At 29.7% G+C, this 27267-nt stretch overlaps 1 protein-coding gene across 2 annotated transcripts in view; it reads right to left on the bottom strand.

Moving 5' to 3' along the window:
- LOC132940885 (rho GTPase-activating protein 7) overlaps nucleotides 1-27267 on the bottom strand; it is a 111162-nt gene that overhangs the window by 63051 nt on the left and 20844 nt on the right. The window contains exons 3-8 of one of the 2 annotated variants that reach the window (XM_061008685.1): nucleotides 18109-18199; nucleotides 11227-11461; nucleotides 10458-10714; nucleotides 9975-10269; nucleotides 8276-8640; nucleotides 7409-7451 (exon numbers count right to left, since the gene is read on the bottom strand). In XM_061008685.1, coding sequence (XP_060864668.1) covers nucleotides 7409-7451; nucleotides 8276-8640; nucleotides 9975-10269; nucleotides 10458-10714; nucleotides 11227-11461; nucleotides 18109-18180 — 1267 coding nt within the window. In that variant the 5' untranslated portion in view covers nucleotides 18181-18199. Of the gene's footprint in view, nucleotides 1-7408; nucleotides 7452-8275; nucleotides 8641-9974; nucleotides 10270-10457; nucleotides 10715-11226; nucleotides 11462-11546; nucleotides 11609-18108; nucleotides 18200-27267 lie in introns of those variants that run through there. The other variant, XM_061008686.1, reaches the window with a different exon arrangement.

Below are 27267 nucleotides of genomic sequence, written 5' to 3'. Positions count from 1 at the left end.
TTTTAATGAATATTTTATGAGCTCTATAATAATACTATGCACAAACACTGCGCCCATATACATATAGATATCGTACGCCATGTAACATAAACATGTAGAGTGATGTCAAAAGCCCCAAAGGGAATGATGTGAAAATTTTAGTTTAATATTCAAAATGTCCTTCTCATTGCTTTTAAAATATATTATATTATAATATTATAATATTAGGTACGTGGAATTACATATTTCGTGAAATGAGCATCGAAAACTGTGCATCGATTGAACCCGTTTGTGGTATACTCTGCAGTAGCAATATAGGTTAGGTTAGGTTAAACCTTATTTAATATATTATGCCAAATATTAAAACCTTTTTTATGGCTGTAGTCTTATTAACGCAAACCGTCTAAAAAATGTACGTTACAAAATATTTAACAACAATCGTCGTTATAATTCTTACGGTGTAATATTATGATCATAATAATATCTACAATTAATTGCAATTATATAGTTACTATATTAACTAATACGATATTGAAGCAACAGGTTTTATCGGCCAAGTCGTATATATGTCAAATATTATGTCAAATAAATCGTGTTAAAAATATAGTTGCAAAAAACATTGTCCTCTGTGCAAGGATCATATAGTTTGGACCTATTATGTCAATTAATTATATAACTATTATTTTTTTATGACTTATGAATGCCGATGACAGCAAATTTACGAATGATTTAAATTCGTCAATTTCGCGAAAAAATGCACTCTATATATTATATTATAATACATTAATACCTAATATGTATAATATCTATAATGTATTTCTACAATAATATGTAAGTCATAAGTATAATCGTATGTATAATATTCTGGTAAGATAATATGCAACGTGAAAATCTAACATCTGCAAGATTGAAATATAATATATATATATATATATAGGTACGTGAATAACACGGTGCAGGATATAAACTATTTAAGTAATAAAAAAATAAATACGATTTTCAGCTCCGTGAGAATTGTATCCCTAGAACATAAGTATATTAATACGTATATAATATATGGATATACTAGCAGGCGGATATTGCATAGTAACGCGATAGGTATTTGATTAATTTATTCCGCCTTAATACACGTTATGGACTAATAAATTTACGTAATTAATATTTTTTCGTGTTTTTATCGTATCTGAAATGAAAAAATTTTATATTCAAATGACGGAGCGGGAAATGGAAATACTCGACGACGACTATACGAATGCGTGTTCGATGATATTGACCATTATTTGCGATATAGCGTAGTGCATTAAAAAGAAATAAAATGAAGTAACAAAAACGAGCAGTTTAGAGTATTAGGCAGCCCACCTATAAGGTGTATATAATTGTAGCAGTCAATATATTATATGTACGGTGATTGATATCAGTTTGGCGGTATAGGTAATTACTCACCGATCACCCTTTTTTGGTTTTATTATTATTATGTATAATTTAGTGTGATTTAAATTGGTTTCGAGTTTGGTTGTCAATTAATATTCATAAATACATTTGAGCCTTGAGGAAAAAAATTAATTCATTACTTATAAGTTATATTATATTTACGACTTCACGCAAAAGTCACTGCTGTGATTTTTGACCAAAATAATATTATTAATATTTATTACTATTATAATAATTACATAATATATTAACCATTTACTGGGGATTGCTATTCCAGGTATCTATAACACTATCGTTTTTGGCCAGAAACGATAAGACAACTTCAGGTATTATAATAATACCCTTAACCGTATTGTTTGTCACTTTTCCATTCCAAAATGAAATACAATTATTAATTTAGTTTATGTAAAGCTCTACAGTTAGATGAAAAATGCCATGAAAATCATAGTTTGCAAATCCATGGCTGTATTATTAACACTGTACCGTTCGGAATCCGTTCAAAAAAGTATAAACCGTTTTAATTATAATGAGCAGTCTTGTCGGAAATACAATCAAGATTATTAAGATAAATATAATAAATCTGTATAGGTATATAGTTACCTATAACGTAGTATTCGATATTTTATGAAATGTGAAATGAGTTTGTACACTTAAAAATCAACCAATGACTCACAATCACAATCGTAGAATGTTGCATTGATTATTAAAGTTATTATGATACGCGAGAGAGTCGAAGAGACAGAAGAAAGACAGCGAAATCAAATTTAAAAATGTGGACCCAAAAGGCAAAAAGAAATAAACGTTAATTAATAAATCCATCTAAAAAAATGTATATTTTTTAATGCCAGATGAATGGTGGTCATTCAGTGTCACAATGTAATGTTGAAAACGCCCTATTTTAAACACAGTATAATACAAAATTAAACTGATAGATTTTTAAACTAAAAATAAGAACGAAAAATCTCGTTTTCATTTCGATTCTCGTTTAACTGATTTTATCATATGATTATACATTTCATGATGATATAAATTATAAATTGATATCCTAAACAATTATTATTATTTTATATTTTTGTAACTTTATACGAATTTATAAATTGTATTAAACGACACCATTTTAATTTCCACTATATACGTATTGTGTTGTATAAAACTATTATGGTACCTACAGCCAAAAAGAAAATGCTAGTTTATTTTTTATTATTTTCTAATGGTAATGGTAGGTAATAATATAATCATGAGTAATATTTCAATACCTTTTTTACACATGGCCATTATATGTCAATAATGATAATGATTATAGAATCACAAAATCTAGTACACAATTCATTACTTTAAATCAAGTCTATATTCGCAGATAGATTGACTAAAACTTATGTACCTATAATAGTAAGAAATATAATCTAAAAAGGTAGAATTTGTTTTTTTTATTACTTGAAAGTATTTTTAGCATTATAAGAGTATTTACAAAGTATTTTAATTCATTGGATATTAATATTATATTATAATAATAATTCTGGATAAAGTTTTAAATAAACGTTTTTATACGTTAGTTATAATAATTGATAATAAATACATGTTTTGTCAAGGCAAATATATACCTGTATATATATTATATTACATATAATCTTATACGGTTAAAATTATCCAAGTTTTCATTTTGAGTAAATTACCGAAATAATTAGAACTTTTAGATTAATTTTTTGTTTGAATATTATTACTTTAAAGCATTTTATTAATTTTTAAATGCATTTTAAAATATCAATTATAACATTTTGTAGAGAGACTAACCTCCGACCACTAAAAATATTATACATTTTTACGGTAAGTGACATTTCAAAGTACATATAATATATTATAAAATAATTGCGTATATTTTGGTATGTTATAATCCATGAAATTAATTTGTAGTCGGAATAAGTACCTATACCTCTATATCGGTAGGACGGTAGATTATAAAGAAGTTCGATATTCAAACAATTATTTTAAATTAATTTGTTGCCATTACTATACATAATATAATATACATATACTTATACACGAGTAGTTATAATTCAAACGACTGAACTTGGCTGTCGACGTTTGAAGCATTTCACTATTTCGGCATAATTTATTGTAACCAGCCAACTGAAAGGCGACAGAAAATCAACAGCCCGTGGAGTGGCCAGAGAGAAATACTACATATTTTTAACAAGTCTATTGAAGCCGAATTTCTCACTGGAATATTATACGACGAAATTTAGAATAAACGGAAAGGAAAAATAATAATAAGCGTCATCGAGTTTGATCATATTATTAAAATCGGAGACTTATAATTTATTCTTTATATTGTTTACTGCTGCCGTCTGAGAATGATCGGCATTCGTGGTTGTGACATTTTATCATCCGCGTGCGGATTGAACACGTATAGTATACTATTACGTAAAATGTGTTCAAGCAAATAAATCTTTAAGAACTCGCATTAATAATAATAATACAAACGGATTATTATAATAACCACACGTTTCTTAGAAAAACGAATTGATTATAATATTAATATATCTCATACCTATATGGGGGACAATCGGTGGTCGAGTGATGGCTTATACAAGGCTTATACGGCCCGGTGCAGGATAATAATAAGTTTATAAATTTAAAATTATGATAGGTACGTATATCATAATATTCAAATATCGACATTTTCACCCATGGATACTGCAATATCGATTTCTCAAGTTTTAATAATTTATGTGCACGGAACGAAAAAAAATTGTACCACTCACCTACTTTTAATATTTGTATACAAATATTTAACTATACATATAAGCTTAGAAAAGTAATTTCGGATTGGGAAGCCAGCGGGTTCACCTATTCTGCAGTCTTCAGACAAAAATAATGTCAAGTGGTGATTTTTAAAAATTTAACTTTCGATTTGTTCGTAATTTATTTCATATTATGTTTAGCACCTATATTATAATGTTAATGTAAACACAATTATTAATATTTTATACTTTAGTGGTATACCACATAAATACCTATTGGTTATTGAAAAATATTAGCAATGAATTGTTCAATGATGGTATAATATTGTTTACAAGCGTTGATGTGTGCGCCAATGCGATAAAATATAAAGTCGTTGATGACATAAAAAACAGAATAATATTGTATAACCTAATACCCATTGAAAAGGGAGGGGGGTATTTAAAAGGTATTTAAAAGGTGTTCAATGAAAACCTATAGTATATGGTGGCCAATATACAGTATAATATTATAATTTATAGCCTGACTGACCTGCAATTTTCTTCTCCCTCATTTTGTTCCAAAAAGTTTCTGACCGGCCAACCTTCCATTGCTTCTCGAACTTGACGCTCACGCTACGGAAAAACTTGAAACCGAATTTATCGCCGGTGCCGGCCATACCATTCGGTGCTCGATAGCGTCCGGCACGCCACGCCGTTGCAGGTGGTCCGCGGACGGTTGTCGCTCAAACGTTTCTACATTATTATCTCTCGCAAGCCCGCCGCGACTCCTATCGCTGCACGCGCAGCCGTAACGCCCACCGCCGCCGCCGCAGCGAAGGTTCAAAATTCGTTCACGCCGAATCCGACGGTAAAAAAAAATATATTACCCTCCATCACCAGTGGCGGCCGCCTAGTTAGCGACTAGTTTTAATCTTGAGTCGAAATCTATAGTAAATAGATTGTTATCTGGGTACCATACACCACTACCACTGCTACCACTGTAATTTCCCTATGACGCAGTTAACGCGACAATTAAATATATATAATACATTTATGTGTATACGACACCTATACGACTGTATAACTACAAAAAAAAAAAATTACGCCTGTACCGCAACAACGACAATCGCTAAAAAAAAATGTACAGCGCACAGATGATTACGCCAAACGCTACTGAATATCATTACATTATCTGTATATATAATAGTACTATATAATATTATTATTGTCGTTTGGGCATACTTTGTTCGTCTAATCATCAGTTGAGTAAACACAGACATTTGGAATCTCTTATTCAAACAAATTCGTAAACGTACAATGACATATTATATTGCGTATAGGTATACTCTATTAGTCTCTATAGGTATGTCATCGATTGTTTTTTAACTTACCAACGACACTATATAATAAAATATATTGTTATAGATATAGGTATATATTATGCGTGTACAATCTCTCGTATGAAATAATATTATTATGTGGAGGACTGCAAGTGTAGCACTATATTATAGTACATACTGACATAGCCGTTATAAAAACATATTAAATTATTGCATAACAAAATACCTATAATACCTTGACAATAATATATTATAATATTATACCCATATTTCCATTGGGCGACCACATACAGTACAGAGAACAAAAATAATCGTTTTACACCAATTTAGTAAATGCTAAGTAAATTGTATTGTTTGGATTTACTTTAAACGTTCTCTACGTTTTATACAAATAAGCAACATAGCTATATACTATGTACAAACCTATATAATTTATATAAACCATGTTTATTCATCTCAAAACACTCCTTTTTTACTCGAATATAATTAAAACTAATTTCGTATGCATATAATAGGATGGGTATTGTTTCCTCTCCGAAGCATTTTTTGTATTCTATCGTAGGTACACCTTGTCAATATATACGCCTATACATTTTTATATGAATATACCTACTTAAACCTAAAACCTAAACTATCCATATCTCCATGTTTGATTATGTTTTTGTTGATTTTCAATCAAATATTTGTTATTGTTATCGGTATATTTTTCTTTTAGAAAAAGAGTTCTTATTTGATTGTTGTTGTTTAATTTTGAACAATAAGCATTTTATTAAAATGTTTTTTTAGATATGTAGTACAATCTAAATAATGTGTTTTTATTATTTTCTATTATTTATTACATTTCTGATAAGACTATCTCATTCTTATTGCAAAATAAAAGGTATGTCACGTGACCGATTATCGGGGTTAGTATATAGGGCAAGAGTTGTATTAGGTAAGTCTATGTATCGGTTTTTGGGTTTATAGGTATTTAACAGTTGCTAATTATATAAGTTAGTTGGATCTCTGGTCATCTTCATAAAATATACTATTTATTAATATAGCTATTTACATAATACGTAAATAGGTATCCCAAATGGCAAATAATCATCAAATATCAAAAATTGTGTTTCAAGTAATCATTTTCTAAAGGTAGGTAGATAGGTAGGTATTTTTCAATAAGCAGCATTAGACAAATGGCATAAAATTTAAAATTTAAATAATATATCAAAAAAAAAACGGATTGTTTGATTGAAGTAGGTACCTAAAGACGGTCTATAGACTATATACATAGAGATCCGCATGCTAATCAAATTTTGTATAACTTCCTGAGGCCCATAATAATGTCCATTACAATGGAAAATTATTATTACTGCTTTAGCGCCCATGCTTAATTTAATTTTTGTATTTTTACAAACCCTTTGTCCACTATAGTGGACATTTTCTCTTATCCCTACAAAAACCCGCCAATTTTTGTTGTTTATATTATACTTTTGTCAATATACACTATCCACTGGCCGGTACAGTGATATAATATATATGTGTACACGTTATACCTATAATACGCGCGAGTATTTAAATCAAAATATGCCACCGGCATAAAACCGTATACGCAAAAAAACTGATAAAATAATATGCATACCTGGACGGCAATAATGCAATAACAATATTATTATTGTGTCGTCTTGTATAATGGCTATCGCGGTGGTTAGCATAATAGTCAGGTACCTATATATATTATAGTTATACAAATTATGTTGCTAATCGGCCAGCGTCACGTTACAACATAAGCTGTAGCCGTCTACGGATCGCGATAACAAACGTATCGAGGCGTTTAACCGTCGAGAAATTTTGACTTCGCGTCGTCGAGGCATAACCCATATACAGTTTGTTACGATATCGCAGTTTTAAACATAACGCGAGCAAATAATAATAATAATAATAATAATAAAAACTTACCTGCTAAGTATCGTTCCGAGTGACATTTGTGATGTTTCCAATCCTAAACAACAAGCAAACACGACGCATATTAAACATTTATTTGAAGCGAATTTTCTCAAATTTTCTCTCCGCATGTCACGGGCGTTCAGTTAAAAGTCACCGAGTAGTGGCGTTTTTTAGCACACGGCAGCGCTGGATTGGGAAGAAATTACTTCGAGCCGGCCCAAATCTTTCGAATTTTTAACGGCCCACCGGGTTTTGCCCGGTAGCCCGCCGGCCCAATCCGGGCCTGGCACACGGGCTGCAGATGCAGTGGTACACATTTATTTCATTATTTTACCATGATATTTATAAATTATTTACATTATAACACTTATTATAAGATTTCAATGATTGTAATAACAAAAAATTGTTACAGTCTTGACAAATATTAGATTTGAGTGAAGTCATGACTATCATGATCGACTACCAATTATACAAGTAAATAATATATTAGGTATAATATATAATGACATGGGGAAAAAAAATTTCATTTTATTAGTCGGTAATTGTTTTTTTTTTATACAATTTTATGTGCCTACATTTTATTATAACGACCAACCAATAGTTTTAAGTTTTAATAATACATTTTTGGGGAAACACCGGAAAAAATGAGATGATAATTGTTACTATTGCCCATTCGAAATGTAAGCCCCGGAACCGACTATGGAACCAAGTAATTTTTTACATTTTAATATACTTATTAAGAGGTATTCAATCGACTTGGACTGGTTTATCGTGTCGTTTTTGACATATTGGACGGCTAGTGTAAAAAAAAAAACAGAGCCTCTTATAACTGAACGCCCTGCACTGCACGTGTGATGTGTGAACAACTTCCAAAAATACCTCCGATCCGCCAGTATATTTGGTCCTGTGAGGCAGCGTCTGAGTGGATTTTATGAGATGTGGAGCAGACGAGCTTTTGCAGGCACTCGCCAATTCTTGGGTGACTTCTCCACCGCCGTCCAATGAAACAGCTGTTGGGCTGGGCAACTCGTAAGAGATGACGTTTTTCACCGGAAATCCGGATTCACTAGTCAAAGGCAACCGATTCGGTCGCGTTGCTGGCCGATGATATTGGTCGTTTATATTTTCCACTGTGGGGGGTACCCACACCGGTTGTTCCGTGTATTTGATGGTCGCCCGACGGTCGGCGTGTCGTCTCTGCAGCCTCTCCCACGTCTCTTTCCTTCTGCATTTCTGGTTTCCCGCTGTACGTTACGAATAAAAAAACACTCGTTAATATTACACATTATATAATATTATGTATTATTTATACTATATTATTCACGTCCCACATTCCCAACACGACAATATAATATACATTGTATAAGTCGATAAATAATCATAGAAAATCAGTGTATTGATGTTTTAAGATCGTCTGAAACTCTATGTAGATACTATTTACCGATGATTATTATCATCGACGATACGTATATTATCATGGTATGTGTATATTTTAAACGTAAAACGAAATGGTACGGATTGGTTGGTATTCGAGTGCAGTAGCGCATTATTATCTATATATACCCATAGCGGCCATAGGTAACTTATAAGGTAGGTATATTATTTGTTAATAAAAACCAATGATAAGCCTTACTATTTTGGGTATTTTATAAAGGTAACCAGCATAGCATGAAAGCCATCAGGACGTTTTCACTCCATTTTAAATTAGATAATTTTTTTAATTTATCAAAAATGCGTAACATAATATTAACGTATTTTATAGAAATAGCCTCCTATTAAAATGTACAGCCAATTAAAATATAGAACCAAGCATTATCTTAAAAATAAAACATTTTTTTGTAAGTTAAAAACTATATTATAAATACTAAGTATAGTTTCGAAATTGAAATTTTAAGCTCTTGTTAAACAAAATAAATATCTGCCTGAGCTGGTTTTTGAAATTAATAGTTTAAATAACACATATTATTACTATGCTCAATGTGAAGTTCTGCAGGTCTACGAATTAAAAATAAACTACACTTTGATATCGAAATAGTTTTTAAAAGTAGTTGTATTCAATATTTAAATATTATGTAGGCACACGGATTTCCTCTGGAATAACAAACTCTACGGCGGGAAAATAATAAATATAAACATTGCCAACCACAGAAAAACATAGCTGACCTACTAGGTTCGAGTTATTTATAGTGTTTATCCAAATATAAAAATCGTTTGAATGAAAAATAAATATACGACATAAATGTTCAACAAGCAGTAAAACAAATTAATGTGAAAAATAAGTCCGATGAAACGAATGCCATCACGATGTTGATTTTTTAGAGGATTTACTACAAATGAGAACACGATATTATATCATAAAATCTTTCGGACAGAGGACGTGATTTAACGATGACTCTAATTTTAACACACTGATTTTACCGAATGACATACGTTTTTTAATACGATATTCATAATGTTGATCAAGTTTTTTTCAACAATACAGTATTATTGTTTAGCGAAAGAGTATGTTTATAGGTACGTATCAACGTCGCTTATTAATACGATAATATTGTTGCACCTTTTTTAATCAAATACTTACATTTTGAATACCGGTGGTGTGGTGGCGATGCAGTTCCAATACCGGATTCGGGTTCGTCGGACCGTCCAGGAGGGGTGACGGACGATTCGGTCGAAGATCCGCAACTGATGTGATGGTCGGTCACCGAATCGTCGGTTGAACTACACGGTGTCACGGCTTCTTCTTCAGCTGAAGAACAGTTACCCGTGTCCGAACGATCAGAGAACCACGTGAAGCTCGAAGACATACTACAAGTCGGCGACGTCTGCGTGGCCACTTCCAGGTGAGGACCTCCGTTACTGTCCTGTCGTTCAAACTGTCGAGACATGTTGGATTACAATTACAGTATTGTAAGAATTATGTAAAATTATGTATTCATAGTCATAGAATTGTATGAATAAAAAAGAATTATATTTACAAGCAGGAAAATACTAGAGTAGGTACGAGACACTATAGTCATTATAACTATAATACGTATTATACCATAATATGGGTGCACAGTACCTGTTTCTGTTGTTGTGCGATGATCGTTTGAAATCGGTTAAGAGACGACCGGCGAACGGGCGCGGGTGGAGTGGTGTTGAGTACCTTGACTTTGAGCAGCACAGCTGACTTGTCTTCATAACAGTCTGGCAATTGTAGGCTACTTTGATCCAAAGATCGAGAACGACACCGTTTTCGTTTGGTTGGCGACAGGCGGTAACGCATGTTGTCAGAAAAAACACCACTGCCGCAGTTATCACCGAAATACACCTTTTCGTCTGAAATATACATTCAATATTAATTGTACACTTAGGTATATGAATAGGTACCAAATGGTTTGAATAAAACCATAAAACCATAAAACCATTAAAATCAATAAAGTATAAGTATAATAAATTATAATTATAGATAAGTGCATATTATATAATACGACTACCTACATACTTATCTAAATATCGTCAGAATAATATTTTACAAAAACAATAAATTCCTTACCTAATATACTTTTATTTATATAATAATGATACACATTCAAAGGCTTTTTAGGATGTCACTACTTATATTATGCGATAAAAGTTCAAGAAAAAAATTACGTCGAACGATTTTCATTCGGAGTAGCCATGAAAATAAATACGAATCCACATTTGGAGTAATCACTTAATATTACCATCTGGTCAGTGATTACTATTCAAGTCTGATCGCACACTCATAAATAAGATGGTTATATTTAAGTACTGTATATAACACATACAACTTAACAAAACGATTATTTATTCAAAAGCACACTGACCTATTCCTTCAGCACATGCCTGGCAAACAATCCGTTCCGGTAATTGCAATTCTAGAATAACGTCATCGAACCGACCACCAAAGTTGTCCGTCAAGTAGTCGCCATTTTCTGCGTTGCAACGATCGTCTTTATTTGCTTCATTGCTGCTACCTTTCGGCGGCCAGTTCGTCGCAAGCTTTCGTGGTTGCTCTGCGGATTTCTTGGACAACTGGTTGAAGACTTCATCAAGCTCTTCCTACGGAACGAAACATAATTAAATAATATGTAACAGATTAATTAATTAATATTTTATTTTTCCTTAAATTAACCGACGAACTCACAATATAGACACGCTAGTCTGCCGGTCAAATCACGAGTGTCGTCTAAAATATGGTCCCAAGTCGTATATGACATATTATTATTATTATTCTAATCAGACGCAACGCGTTCAGGAGTTCTCAAAACCAGTCACGCCCGGTCTGCTTAAGTTCACCGGGCTCGTTCGCAAACCGAAACGAGCGCCGACTACTGCGGTTGCAGTTGGACGGTCGAGGAAATTCGTAAGAATAGGTGCACATATATAGGGAGGCACCTTCTAATAAACGTCAAATGTTTAAAAACAATAATAAACATAGGTACATACCTATATTGGTTAGGTTAGGTACCTATAGTATACTGTGATACGATTGTCGTGCTCGTTTGGTAACTACTGCAACGGTCCTATATATTATATTATTATCGTTTCGCAGTGGGAAGTCGTATGACCATATCGGTAAGAGTTGGCGTGCGTATATATACATGCCGGCTACACGGCGAGGCCTACGTGCGTCCAGCGTAGAGGTAGGTACCAGCAACATATATACGCGCATAGTGGGCATAAGTCCGGCCTTGTCTGTGCCGAACGTCATACGGCGGCGTTCGCGCGATTGACATATTTACCGGTTGTTTGTTCTTTTTATATTTTTTAATTTACCCGTCGCCACGGCGTGCCCACGAGCGCCAGATTTCGGCTACCACAGTCCGGCTGCCACCGCGCCAAAATTATGTACTCGGACACTAGAGAACATTTTATCCTACCCGCACCACAATAATAATAATAATATGCCGTCATCTTTGGTATATGACATGTGAATATGGAATATGAATTTCGGGGGTGGGGTGTCAATACGAAATAGTAGTTAAGATCTATATAAAATACGCGCGATTAATGTATATAAAATACACTAATAATAATTAATACCGACAATCGCACTGATGGTGTCGAAAAATTAGTTTGCTTGGAAAATATAATCCCGATTCACGCAGTAAAATAATCCTTTAACGGAAATCAATTTTAAACCTTCTTTTTGGACATGAAATACCTATCAGTTTTGCAAATTGTACAATTTTAAAATCATATAAGAATGAGTAGGTATAATATTATAGTTACCTATGCCTACTATGAATTATTTTATTTTTATTATTTCCATTAAAATGTAAAATTTTTAAATAATATAAATACAATGAAACATTGCGGTACAACAATTGAAGATAATATTATGAATTACGACTATTATGTGTTCAAAAATATTTAGCTTTCGATACATCGCTTTTTGTTCAAATCAATATAGATGCAAAAAAAATATATTTATTACGTTTATAAATTCTATACAATACGCAGGCACGCCCAACCAAAACATAATATGCCGTAAAATTAAATTACAAATTTAGATTTAGCCGATTTAAGTTTAAATATTAAGTTTATAAAATAAAAATATATTGTTTTTAATAACCTACTATGTGTAACTATTCTATTATATAGATACACGTATTATTGCTGTATGTAATTAGCAACAACATCACTCTATTAAATACCTACATGTTTTCATTTTCTATTAAAATTAATTGCGAAACGAGTTTCATTTAATTTGTTTTAAATTGTGAAACCATCTGTTTTCAATTTAAATCTTGGAATATTAATAATCCATAATTACAAATTTCCATTCAACGAATATGGAGTTTTTATATAGAGTATCGTTTTGAGTAAATTACAAATATTATGAGTACAAACTACAAAGAAATAACATATAAAGTATACAGAGAAGTATTACAAAATAACATTTTTCATCAAATATAATAAAAATATCATGTACCATCAAAACTTATGTTGGTATTAACTATTATTTGTCTATGTCTACCAACAATTTTCAGGAAAATTGTAAAAACGTTTAAACTATCGCAAAACCTAACATTGTGAAATTTGGAATTTAAAGAATCCCTTTTAAGTACCTAATTTAATTCGATGTATCAATAATTTGGAAATTGATAGCATATAATGTACTTATACTGCATGACAGATTACAAAATTGTTATTGTATTGCGATAAAAAATGTACATTAATCGATAGTCATATCAAAGGAAACTTAGGGAAATCGAAATAAATTATAACTAACAGTCAACGCGGGATGATGAATCTACGTGTTATTATTATAGCCATACATACCTATTATGATTCAAAGTATAACTATAATCTATTGAATGAAGATCTGATAATATATTTATTTTTATTATTTCGTTTTATTATGTGTTTCTTAACTATTTGTTCAATTATACCATTAAAATACTTAAGTATTACAATGTATTTTCAAGGACTTCGAGTGCATGCATAATTTATTACCATCTAATAACGTACTTAAATCAATCATATCAATCGAACAATATTCAATGGATGCATTATTTGATCGATTTTATGATTATATTATTGTGTTGGATACGTGTGATATTATAACATGCCATATGGAGTCAGTATGTATGTGGCAACTGACAAGGGTGGATTTAGGTGGTATTTGTGTTTGTAATTCTAATTTTTAAATGAAAATCGATTGAGCAGAAGTAGATATTATTTTTCTTATCATACAGCGAAATCTACACCTTGGTTCGTAGGTAATAATATTAAAATTTATTTTCCGAAAAACATAAAGGTGATTTGCTACCGTCCTACCGACTGTTTTAAGGAGTTAAATATTGACAATTGTCTAAGTGCTTGCGTGCATTTCGTGCATTTCGGAATGTGTGATCATTAGTTTTTGTGAAATGTAGTGCAAAAGAGATTACCTTAACTCCTGCTCGCACACACGCACAAGTCAAAAATATGTAGTCGACGAGTAATATTTTCACTAATAGCATATATTTTTGTCAAATACGTACCGACATAGATGGTAGTATACTAATATGTAATAAGAAATCTGAAAATATATTACTCCAATTTGTTACCTATTTAGTTAACTTCAAAATTTTAATGAGTCATCCCATTAATTTTATATTTTTTTCTCGATTCTGGATTAATTTTAAAATCAAATTTAAGATGTACCTATTAACCCACCCAAAAGATGAAAAAGAAAATCGTGTCGTGACCTTCTCTTCTATAACATCTTAACCCTATAACCTCAATCCAGGAGTGTCGTCAGTGGGCGGCTTCTCATATCAAGAATTTCTAACCTAACCTAACCTTCGCCTTTCATTATCACTTAAGCTATTTTAACATAAAATATGTATTGATTATTTAATTTAAAAAATAAAATTAATTTGAAGATTAGAGTAAACATTAAAAACCAAGATCTCAAGATCGACCTCAAATAAACTTCATTACAAATTAAAATATGTTTTCAGACATCTTATCAACAATTTCTAGTGGATAAAATATAGACATGTTTTCGAGAAAAATAGTCAGTATTGAATCCCAACATATATTATAATTAAATTAATTATGAATTAATCTAAAATTCAGAAACAAAGTCATATGCCGAATAAATCTTTGTAAAATTTTTAGAAGTTTTACCGATGATGATCAAAATTTTAACTTTCTGACCAACCGATCTTCTCCATAAGTAGATAGGTTTATATTTAAGCCCCGCAATGACCGGAATATTAAAAATAGTTAAAAATACATACAAAATAAACAATTAAACATTTATCGCACGCCCAAAAATTTGTAAATATCATGTAATAATATATTATTATGCTACATATTATATAGTTTAAAATAAGCAAATTCATTTTTTCGATCTTATTGCTATCTGCAGTAATTGAAACTGAAATGTGATATTTTTATTAAATATTCATGGAAAAAAATTTGAAAACTTATTTGGTTTTGAGACTGTAACATTTAAAAATCGGCAATGAAGTGCCGCTGCGAACCGAAAATCTCGCGATCTCAATTGTTTTTATACTAAATCCGGTTAGTGAATAATAAATAAGTACAAAGAATTTGATCACGAATTTAGGTATAAATATAGGTATTTATTTGTCTTACAATTTACCTAACTTTATACACATTACGTTTTTTCCCAACAACATCTTTAGTCCAAAATCAAAACGCATTAAACGATTTAAAACCTCCGACAAATTGTTATTCCAAAATAAATATTTTCATATTTTCACTAAGCAAATGAAATAACAACAATTCTATGCACAAGCTGAAATTCATCAGTGCAAAGAAAATACATTTAAATTATCTATACTTAACGACGTGACGGCTTAACTATACAATTATTCATATTTAAAATAGAACAATACGTCAATACGTATTTCGTGGTGCATTCGATCATGTTTAGAGTACTAATAATAACATAATAATATATTATTAACAAATAATTTTTAAAGATGGTTTATAAAACGATTCTCACCAATTTCATGCAGCTAAACCACATGTCAATATGTTTAAACTAATGGCTAATGGGATTGGATGTTTTTTTTTACAGCATATATTAAGTAATAACATTAATCTGCTCGAGACAGATCGGTATATATATTTTCTTATATACCTGTATATTTTTCACGAGACGATTTTAATAAAATATGCCCGAGTAAATAACGAAAAAAAGTTGTAGTCGGAATTTGTATAAACAAGATATCTCACGAATACATTGTTTTAGTTGGGAATACATTATTTTATTATTTTATAACGGTTTTCATCGACACACGACGATGGTTTTACACATTTTACACGTTTTATTTATTATTAATATTATAACATCGCTTGTATGAAAAAAATAATAAACACACTAATAAAACATACCAACATAGACCATTTTTCGATGAGCAACATATTTAAATTATTCATTAGGTACAATAAAGTATTCACGGCCGTAGTATTGTGTTACTGGTCAAAAAAAGTTTTATAAATATTTTGCTATTTTACAGTAATTTATTATTTATAATGACACTATATAAATTCACTTATATAATATTATGATTCAATGATAAAAAGTTTTTGCGTTTTAAACATAAAGTCGTTGATGTTTAATTATTCTGAAATTAATTAATATATTAATTGTAATAATACCACACTACTTTTATAAACAATACCATTTATATGCTACGCCTTGTGTATACACAGTTGGCCACCACATTGACATGCGATTATATTTAATTGCAATATTTTTTTTTTTATTATTACAAGGAGATTCAAGTTAAATAATAATAAATATTGGGAAATGTATTGTTTCACATTGTTAAAAGATAAATTTCTTATTTTATTTTATTCTTGACCAATTATTGTTACATTTTTCCATTTAAATGGGGCTTATTAGGCTCCATTAGGCTTATAGGTTTAAAAGTATATTATTCAGATAAACTTTAACAGAAATATTAATTTTAAAAATTTAGATAAATTTACAAGCGACTCGACGCAAAAACGGTTATTATTGAATGAAATAATAAATAATTATTATATTCAAAATAAATAAACAATCTAACCAGAAATTGATCATGGACCAACTAAACCGTTAAAACTTGTCAATATTATTTTTAAAGAAATATTTGCTTAGGTACATTTTTAACTTTTAAGAGACATATTTTTCTCTATTTTCTCTAAAACTATTAATTATGAAATGTTAATTTAAAGTACAATCTGCGTGTAATACATAGACGTTCTACGTGACACTTTTTATTTGAGTTTTGTAAAGTGAAAAAAAAACCAATATGTAAATAATCGCATATCTTTAATTTGTAAAACCAATACGAAATTCCTCTTTCTATCGCTGCTTTATCTAAAATACAGTTTTTAAAAGATTTAATATCATCAACTGGCAACCACTTACATATATTATATAAAATGCATTAAATTCTACATTATTATACGTTAGTCACAACTATAAATATATTTTAACACCTATATTTATAAAATGTACCTAGCTATATGTAATTTAAATATAATTACCATTTTTACATATTCACGATTATTCGAATTGTCTATATCTTATGTGTCACTACTCATTACACATATAACACGTGATATTAAATAATATGTATGTATTTCAAGGTTATTTTTAAAAAGGAAAGGTGTAGGTATCCCGAAAAACCACACACCATATTATTGTTATTAGGTATGTTTAAAAGAGCTAACGTTTAACTTCAATGCGGAAAAACAAAATTGTTAGTCTGAATATAATGAAATATAAAATTATGATTACAATATAATAATTTTTTATTCTTGTGTTGGTTGTGAAAAAAAGTACTAACGAGTAACACGCACGTCGCACATATAATATACGATATGTGTCCCCGTACTACATTTGTAGTTTTGGTCGTATACCGTAGTGGGAACTGCAGTGGAAGTCCCATCACTTTAGTACATAAAAAAAAACAATACAAACATCGGGAAGCACATGGTATAATATGTGACATTAGCATTTAGTGGTATAGGAATGACTTATGTAACACGTGGAACAATTATTTTCAAATTCAACAAATATTAATATTTGTAACTTATTATTCTATAAGTAGGTAATCTGCACATGGTACATGTCATAAATTATAAATGTTTTAAACTTAATAAAATAAATTAATTAATGTAAAAATGTACTAAAATTTAAAGAAAAACAAATGGGGCAAAATAAAAATGTTTCATTAAATCAAACTTACAGCAACTTTTTCTAAATAGTTCTCCATCTCCTGGTACGGATCAAATCGTGTGGTTAACTCGTCGGAAGCCATCGAAACAAAATCTGCCGTCCTGTAATAATACATGCAATACAATCAGAAAAAAATTAATAATGATTCTTCAACACTTAAAAAAAAAAAAAATTATAATTTAAAACCCATTTCAAGATGGAAAAGTCAAAGTTTTCTATATTTTATATTCGGTAAATACTTGTACGACGTCTGTAAGCATTTATTGAGAAATTTAATAAAAACTAAACAGCCAAAGGAACATTTTTCATATGAGTGTATAATTATAGGAAGGTAATTATTTTAGCCAATGTTTGGTAAATGACTCTTTTTATAAAGTATTAATGTATTATATTACATTAATTAATTTAAAAATAAATCAAAATTAATTTATAAGCTATAATATTTTTTATTATCTTATAAGTTATCTTATAGGTTATTAAATTAAGTTAGTTGAATTACTACATCGTAGATATTATTATGAATTCACTCCGATTTAATCGTATTCTTGTCTTTTCAATTTTTCCTAAAATTGTAGAAATGAAATCCAAAAAACAATTAATTTTCAACATAACATTTAATACTCGTCATCTACAAATACGGTTATAATACATGTCAACTGTTTCAAACAAATGGATACTTGACAGTAAATCTGTATGCTGGTATCGTCCTTAGGTTTTTTTAAAATTGTTTAATGAGAAAATATTAACATCAAAAATGGTATGAATAATAACTCTTTTACAACTAAATAATTATAATAATAGTGGTTTTTTAGTTGTATCCTATGAATAATTAATATAATGACGTAAGCCTAAAAAAACATTAGAACTGTCTACTGCAGTGTATAAGTATTACAATAGAATAGAGTATTATAATAATACAAGCATTGTGATGCATAGAAATATACCATAATATATAATATAGAGGTAAGAATTTAGTTTCGATGTATACGACGTCGTTCTAATTTAATTATTTGACGTTTATGTGGAATAAATAATAATTAGTCACATAATATGAGTCAAATCGATAAACCCGCAAAAACTATAAAATACCGCAATGATAAAGTTTTTTTAAAAACAGTTTTTTGTGATACTTGTAGAATGGAAATAATTCTGAGTTCTGACACATATTTATGCATAGATGTATCATGTATTACCTATATAGCCGTAATAAGCCGTATAGGAACTATATCATAATATGGTATATTATAAATACAATTTACAACAGCTGTCGTCAAACAATTTCATAAATATCACAAAAGTACAAAACGTAGTTATAGTTTTTATTTAGCTCCTTGCAATTATTTGGGTTACGGATGGATATTATATTAGACATAGATAGTATTTTTATGCTTATACAATGTAATTGTATACTACAGCTATTATAGTTGTTACAAGCTCGTGACGTATGAATAATAAACGATATATTAATAATGTCTATGTTTTCTGATGGCACGCAATAACAAAGCATTGTCATTAAGCCAAAATATTTCATAAAGGTATTTTGATCATAAATAATATGTTTCGCAAACATATTATATAAAATCGTGACGATCGAGTCGATAATTTATAATTGGGTTTATATATTATACTATGAACCTTTATTGGGGCTTCATTATTGTACCTACGTGCAAAATTCGAAACTAAAGTCATCATCTCATAATATTTGTTAATTAGCGCAATAGAGTATTATATCTTTAAATTGTTTGTATACAACTGAGTATGCATTAAAGCAAAAACAAATTCACTTTTAAGGAAAGTAAATTTTATATCTCTTCTTAAAATTCACAAGTGTTCGTTTTCTAGGTACCTACTTCAATATTTTATCATATATGTTCTATAGAAACCAGAGCCTAGGAGACCTAGATATATTTTGGGTGATTCTTTAAGCAGTAAACATTCATTGTACTGAAAATTATGAAAGTTTTTCAAAATATTTTTTTTTACATAATTTTAAATCATTAAGAAAAACATCTTTGAAATACAATTAATTCGTTTTCTATTATTTGTATCGTTATAATTTTAAAGTTTTTTGAATGACAGAGATATTTTTACTTTCGAATTATACAGCATCAGAATATTTCCCCCATAACTTTGATGTATAAAATCGATTTCTGAACAAGTAGTTAATTAGTTATAACTTATAAGTATTTAAGTTTAGACGGGCAGAGTTTAGAAGGCTAACATTTTGCGAGGCACCTACCTACTTTTGTTCCACTCCACTCATCTCATTTAAACTTTAAACACTTATAGTTTAACGAGTAGATAATTAGATAATTAATTAATACTAGCTGGAAATTCGATTTGTAGGTAAAATCTTAGAAGTAAATTCTCAGGAAAATATTCTATTTTAGAATATGAAATTAAAACATAATATGTATTCTGTCATTGAAAGGAATGAAAATTAAAAATTGTAACTATAAAAATGGTATAAATATAATTTATTTTAATATAGGTACTTGGTTTTATAATTATTATGAGGGTTTAGTTTAGAACCACCCAATACATAAAAGATAAAAGATAAAAAAATGGTAGATAAACATAAAAAAAGAAGAAAATAATTAGAAACATTAAAGCAGTTTATAACAATTTATTAAGATCTAACTTCTATGCTTATAAAGACATAAAGTTATAAATGTCTAAGAACGTTTTATAATATGAGTGATATTTTATATTCATCATAATATTGCGGATAGGAAATTATAGATATGATTATGACGAAGTTAATTTTTTTTTATGTTTTAAGACTGCACTTTTCTTATAAAGACTAACCCAACTTTAATCTATATTAAAACAAGGATATATTTCATAAGACGCGTTAGACTAAAAATATGCTAACAATTTTAACTCTGTGGAAATCTTAACAAACAATTGGTATTCAAAACACGACACGCCAATATTTATGCATATTATTTATTATATATCTCTATGCAAATTTGAAATGTGTATATGACTGTACTCGACGAGTGGAATAAGCAGAAATACCTAACTGTTTTTTATATTCGTTTCAATACTGTAGGTACATATTATATAATGCCCATGATGAAAAAAATGAAGATAATATGAAATGCACAACAATAACAAAACAATTAATATACTTCGTTAATTGAATATAAATAATATAAAATTCAGTAAAATATGAAATTTACATAAAATGATTTAAAATTAAAAAAAAACCAATTGATATGTTAAAAAAACTGCTTATTATGCTTATAAATCCAATTATCTAAAACAATACTTTCAATGGAATCATAATATAATACAGCCAGAGGCCAGAGCACATATACAATATATAGGTGACATTTTATAATAGTGTTGAACTTCATCGAGCTTAGACGTCAATGACTCAATATACGTCAATATCTAATCGTACGTCCACATAACGGAAAAAATGTCTAGGTACATATTATTTCTTTTAAAATGTCATTAAAAACGATATTTTTACGTTATTATTTCGACTTCATATGTATAAAATGCTGGTGTTTTACATGCTTACATGTTACATAATATTAATGGCTTGACAATATTCCAATTCATATAGCGTTTATAAAAACGCGTGAAAACGAAACACCGTTTTTTTTTACTCCCGGTTCCCATATATTGTAATCCTTAGCCAGGTGTTCTAGCAGAAGGTTACAATAATAGACGCACGCGTTCAGGACGGCTCTTTCAATGTATAATTAAACTGTTATTTTTCATCCTTATAGTATTGTCTAGATAATATTATGAGATTTGAACGCTGCCGAAAAATATGATAGAAAAAATATGAAACCGTTTTTTCTTTATTATTATTATTATTATTTACATTACAATGAAGACAAGAGAAAAACATTAATTTTTTTTTGTTCCGAATGCCCCGTGGATAAATCTTCGCTCTGCAAGGCGCGGAAATACTTTTCATTGTCGTCCGTTTATTCGGTTGTCGAATTACCGGCATACATTAACCGGATTCATGAGAACCAGATAAATTGAATAATAAAACGACGTACCTATGCAGTGCCGCAGTGCCGCTATATACAATAATATTAACGAAAATCATACAATAGAGAAACAATTTTCTTCGCTGTTCATTCTACTTACTATATCTATCATCTATGATACCGCAACTATTATTTAAATATTCAAAATGATAATCAAAATTGGCCAAATTTGTAGAAATATTACGTAGGTATTAAATATATTTTTAATTACTATAGTTCTAGGTACCTATTACATATTTTATTACTGGCAATTATAATATTATGTTTAGATTTAACAGTGTGCGCTTTAATGATTTTGTATACAACTATAAGGTGTACCATTTCAAAGGCGATGATTTTATGATAACTGTTGTCTATTTTTGGGTTGAAGTGTTAGGTTAAGTAGACAAAACGGTATTACATGCAACAGTTATAATATTATACAGTAAAAAATACTAGTGCAAAAATATCCATCCTGAACACAAATATTATATAGGTTCATCAATTCATTATAATAAATGGCTTTAATATATACATATTGCCAGAAAAAAAATATTTCTTATTAAGTTATTGTTTAATACGTCATAGTTTTTACAAGGTAAATAGAGATCTTGTAGAATTTATTTTTGCCGATCTCATATACAATACTCATTGTTGCTAAATTTAGAAAAATGTCCAGCTTCTATACCGGAACTGGCAAAAAAAAAAAAAAGAAATCGAGCGGACAGAAATGTGATAGAAATGGTTATATCGGAATACGCCTCTCTATTTATCTCCAGTCTGTCACCAGTACCCGCAGTACCGGCAGTACCTATCTATTATAACAAAAATGGTTTAAAGACTAACAGATTTTATTTCATTATTCAAATGTATACATAATATAAACATGCATATGAGTACCAGTACCGACGATTAAGTATTTAATTATATTACAATAATATTGGTTAAAACGTAATGATAACAATTATGTGTTTTGTATAATATTAATAATAATAATAACAAACTGACAACGCGTCAAGCGATAATAATTTAAGTATAGAGTTTAAAACCGATTTCTACTCCAAATCTGACGAGATGATTTAATTTCTTTTAATGCGCGCGCGCACTCACTCTCGGTCATCATGACGTCGAGAGGCGTTTGAAACCAAAAAAAATAAACCCTCGACGGACTACGTAGGTGTATATCTATAATATATATAGCCATAAAAGTATGTGTGTCTTCACATGGGATGAATGCATGTTTCCAGCCGACGGTAATAATTATTCCATTACGTGTTTACAAGGGTAATTATACATAATATGGGCTATACGTCGGTAGTGCAACACTACAGCAACAGTGGAAGCGGCGCGCGGTTGACCCAAAATATTTTTCGTCTATCCGCTGCCACGGCCCGAGGCGATCCACACGCTGCAGGTACAAATGGTACAATGCATTACACGATCCCCGTGTTTATTCAAACAGACAACCAAATTTTACGAAAACCAGTACCTAAATATTACAATATTTTTGTAAGAAACGGGCGAAGTTCAAGGACTTGGCATCTCAAGTGCGCATCAATTTTGAAACGCGACATGGATATAGTTGTTCTCGGATTTCGATTACGTTATTTGTCTCTGAATAATATTTATGAAAATACTTGTTCAATACTTCAATGAATATTATTCATAACTCTGGCTTGACGTCTATTTAATATATATATGTTAGTAGGTATGATACGTATCGACGGTGGTCGGGGCATAGAAAGGAAGGGGGGCCAAGTCTAACCAAATATAAAACTATTCACCCCCCCCCTCCCCCCAAACTCAAAATTATTTTACTGTACTTATTAAAGATATGGGCACATTTATAATTGTTTATAAAATATAATAAAATATATTAATTAATAATCAAATTGTAGTTGTTTTATGGAACGTTAATGATTTTAATTTAAACGTCCAAGTAAGACCCTGAATTATTTTTCCATGTCAATAATTTGCTGACAAAAATTTAGGTTAACATTTCGAACTCTAAATTCGAATATAGAAATATATTAAATAAATATAATAATATGGTTAGTGGATTTACAATTGTATCTACATCATGTTTCTTACTTGTACAGTTTACACGCGATTTTAATACCTTAAATCACAGTTGTAGTGTTGTACCTACACTATTTCTATTATTATTTATTACAATATAATCATATTATCATAATAAGGAAGCATGTAAAAGAATAGATCCAGGGTCCAGCCCATATACAAATAACTTTATCATGTTCCGATTATCTATTTTTCCAAGCTTTTCGGTTGCTCGCAACAGGTGTCATAAATTACATCGTTTTACCAAAAAAGTGACATTTGAAGCAAACAATTATAATATATTAGGAATATTATGCTAAATTTATAATCCCATTATGATATTGACCTGCACACTAACGGTTAAAACGTTAAGACAATTTTAAAAAGGGTTTTCTGATGGGAAAAAAACACAAACAAATATAAATATAAAATGTTTAATATGAACATATTATTATAACAAAAATATATATATCAAACTAATTGTAGAATTTTTACTCGGTATAATGGATGACATGCGGATGATCGATATTACATCATACATGTCTACCTTTATATATTATATACCTATATATTTATTTATATATTTGATTATACTTTATTTGCCTCTATATTATGTTAATAACAACTCATCATAACAATGGACGTTCAAAAGCATGCCCGATAAACGACCCCCCCGATGCATCATTTCTTTAATCCTTCTATATTATTGTCGGATTTACAATTCATTTGTTACACGAAATGGAATCCATGACTATTAATAACACCACGAAAGAATGCATAAGGTACATAATATGGCGGCCACATAATACATGTATGAAAGACAGGAAAAATTTGAATAACTTTAGTTACCATATTTATATAGGTACATATCTACATATACATATATACATTGACTTCACACCAAGTGAATCGGTAGTTTAACAACAGCATAGGTGAATATAATATTGTTATGACGTAAAATATAATATGTGAAACACGGAATGGGTTAGGTTAGGTTAGGTTTACGATATTATGATCTTTGCTCCGTGAAACGCATATTATGTAGAACGCGGTTAAATTGAAAACGTTCCAGTGACTTCACTCGTTGGATAATAATCATCAACAAATTTTGCAATTTCGCAATGTCAAGTACCTAGATAAAATAGCCTTGTGAATTTGTGTAGTCTCCGGTAGTCATGAATGTATTACTCGTTAAAAACGTACAAATAACTAATCTTATACAGGCATTTTCTTATTATAAATATTATATCCATGCAATAGATAATATATGTATAGGTACAGAGGTACTAGTGGATAGTACCTATATAATATAATATTATTTTAATATTTTGTAACGAATAAATCTATGCAGGTCCACTCACATCATACCTATAATCTAATAACCTATGTTACTTACAAATATTTTTTAAACAAAGTTAATTATTATTTCATAAATAATTTAAGACTATAATATAATAATAATAATATACTTCAAATATGTAATAATATTATAATTATAATACCTTCCAACTAAACTCATATATTTTTTTAAAGAACACCTATTCGCTCAAAACCAGTTCAATATGAGAGTATTCGACGAAAAATCGTACACCTACAGCGCATTGTGTATTACATTCGATTAATATTTTTTGAAGAAAATGAATTTGAAAATAATCTGGCTTATCACGTGTACGAAACCAATCATAATTTATGTTCTCTGAATATCAATCGGAAGAAACGGTCAGTAATAATATTGTAAAAAAGACAAACGATTTATCAATTCAAAGATAACCAATAGGCATACAAATATACGATGTAAACAACAAAGATATACGTATAGTTTTAGAGTATAGTATTTGTGTGAATATACCGTCCAAGACACGTGGGAAACAATATTTCTCATTACATCTAACCTAAGTTAACCTTACAGAAAGGTCTTCTACGAATATAATATCGTCGTAGCAATCACAACATCGGAAAACATTTTAAATAATAATAAATTATAAAAAGAAATATAATATCACGACGTATATAATATCGAATAATCACTAATAACTCACTACATTGCCCCATTTGTATGTATACAACTTATTTAATAAAAACAATTCATGAACACTACAAGGGCCAAGAGTAAGAAATATGCAAATATAATATATACTGATTACCGAGTGACAATAATAATAATAATAATACAATTCGAAAACAAATCTCGTTATAATAATAATATAAATATGTCGCGCAGTGAGTATAATATCATATTATTTACCAGATGTGGTGGTAATTTTTTTAACAAAATACGTCATATTAATAGTTATACACAGGAGAAAACAAAACCAACACGTGCAATTTGTATAACTCGGGACCGAACCACTCGGAACAGTCGGAACAGACGTGCATCGTAGTACACACAAAGTTATTACGAATCCAAAAATTAAAGCAATTACATTACACTTGAGATAAACACTGCACGCAGTTAGTAGAAAGCGGTTCCAATTGCATATCGACAAACAACAAATTTTAAAACAATAATTATTATACTAATGACTTACACGACTATACATAATATTCCAAATCGTTTGCATGCACGTAGCCGCTTGCGCGTTTGATAAAAATACCAGTTCTAAGTGCACAACAAAAAATAATAATTGATAAAATGTTACTGATGAAATTCTGGTCATTTTTTTAATGTAACGCTTAATCATATATATAAATGCTTTAAAAAAATATAACAATGTGCCTACGTTATATAGAACATCATAAACGCAACAAGTAGGTAGAACCTTCCTGAATATACCTAACATACCTATACATTTTTAAAATTGAATGTTAAATATTGTATGAATCTCCGCTGCATGATTCTATATCGAGGAAGGTATATAGTTTTTTAATTTTTAATTTATGTAAAACGATAATGGAAATCAGACAGCTGTATGGCAGCAGGGAAATTGATGGATGGATGAATGCGGTGAAATAAAACAAAAGGGATTTTTTTTTATGTCAACTCGTTGTATAGGTAAATACATACGCCTTGAAGCTAAATTACTGGCCGTACAAAAGTGCAGCTGTATGTACCTATATAGTATATAATAATCATTAATGTAATTTAGACAGATCACGATATAAATATTAAATAATAA

The sequence above is a fragment of the Metopolophium dirhodum genome, chromosome 3 (assembly GCF_019925205.1).
Source record: "Metopolophium dirhodum isolate CAU chromosome 3, ASM1992520v1, whole genome shotgun sequence".
Taxonomy (NCBI): Eukaryota; Metazoa; Arthropoda; class Insecta; order Hemiptera; family Aphididae; genus Metopolophium; species Metopolophium dirhodum.
Note: the sequence above shows the minus strand (reverse complement) of the source record. Positions and strands in the feature narration are given on the sequence as shown.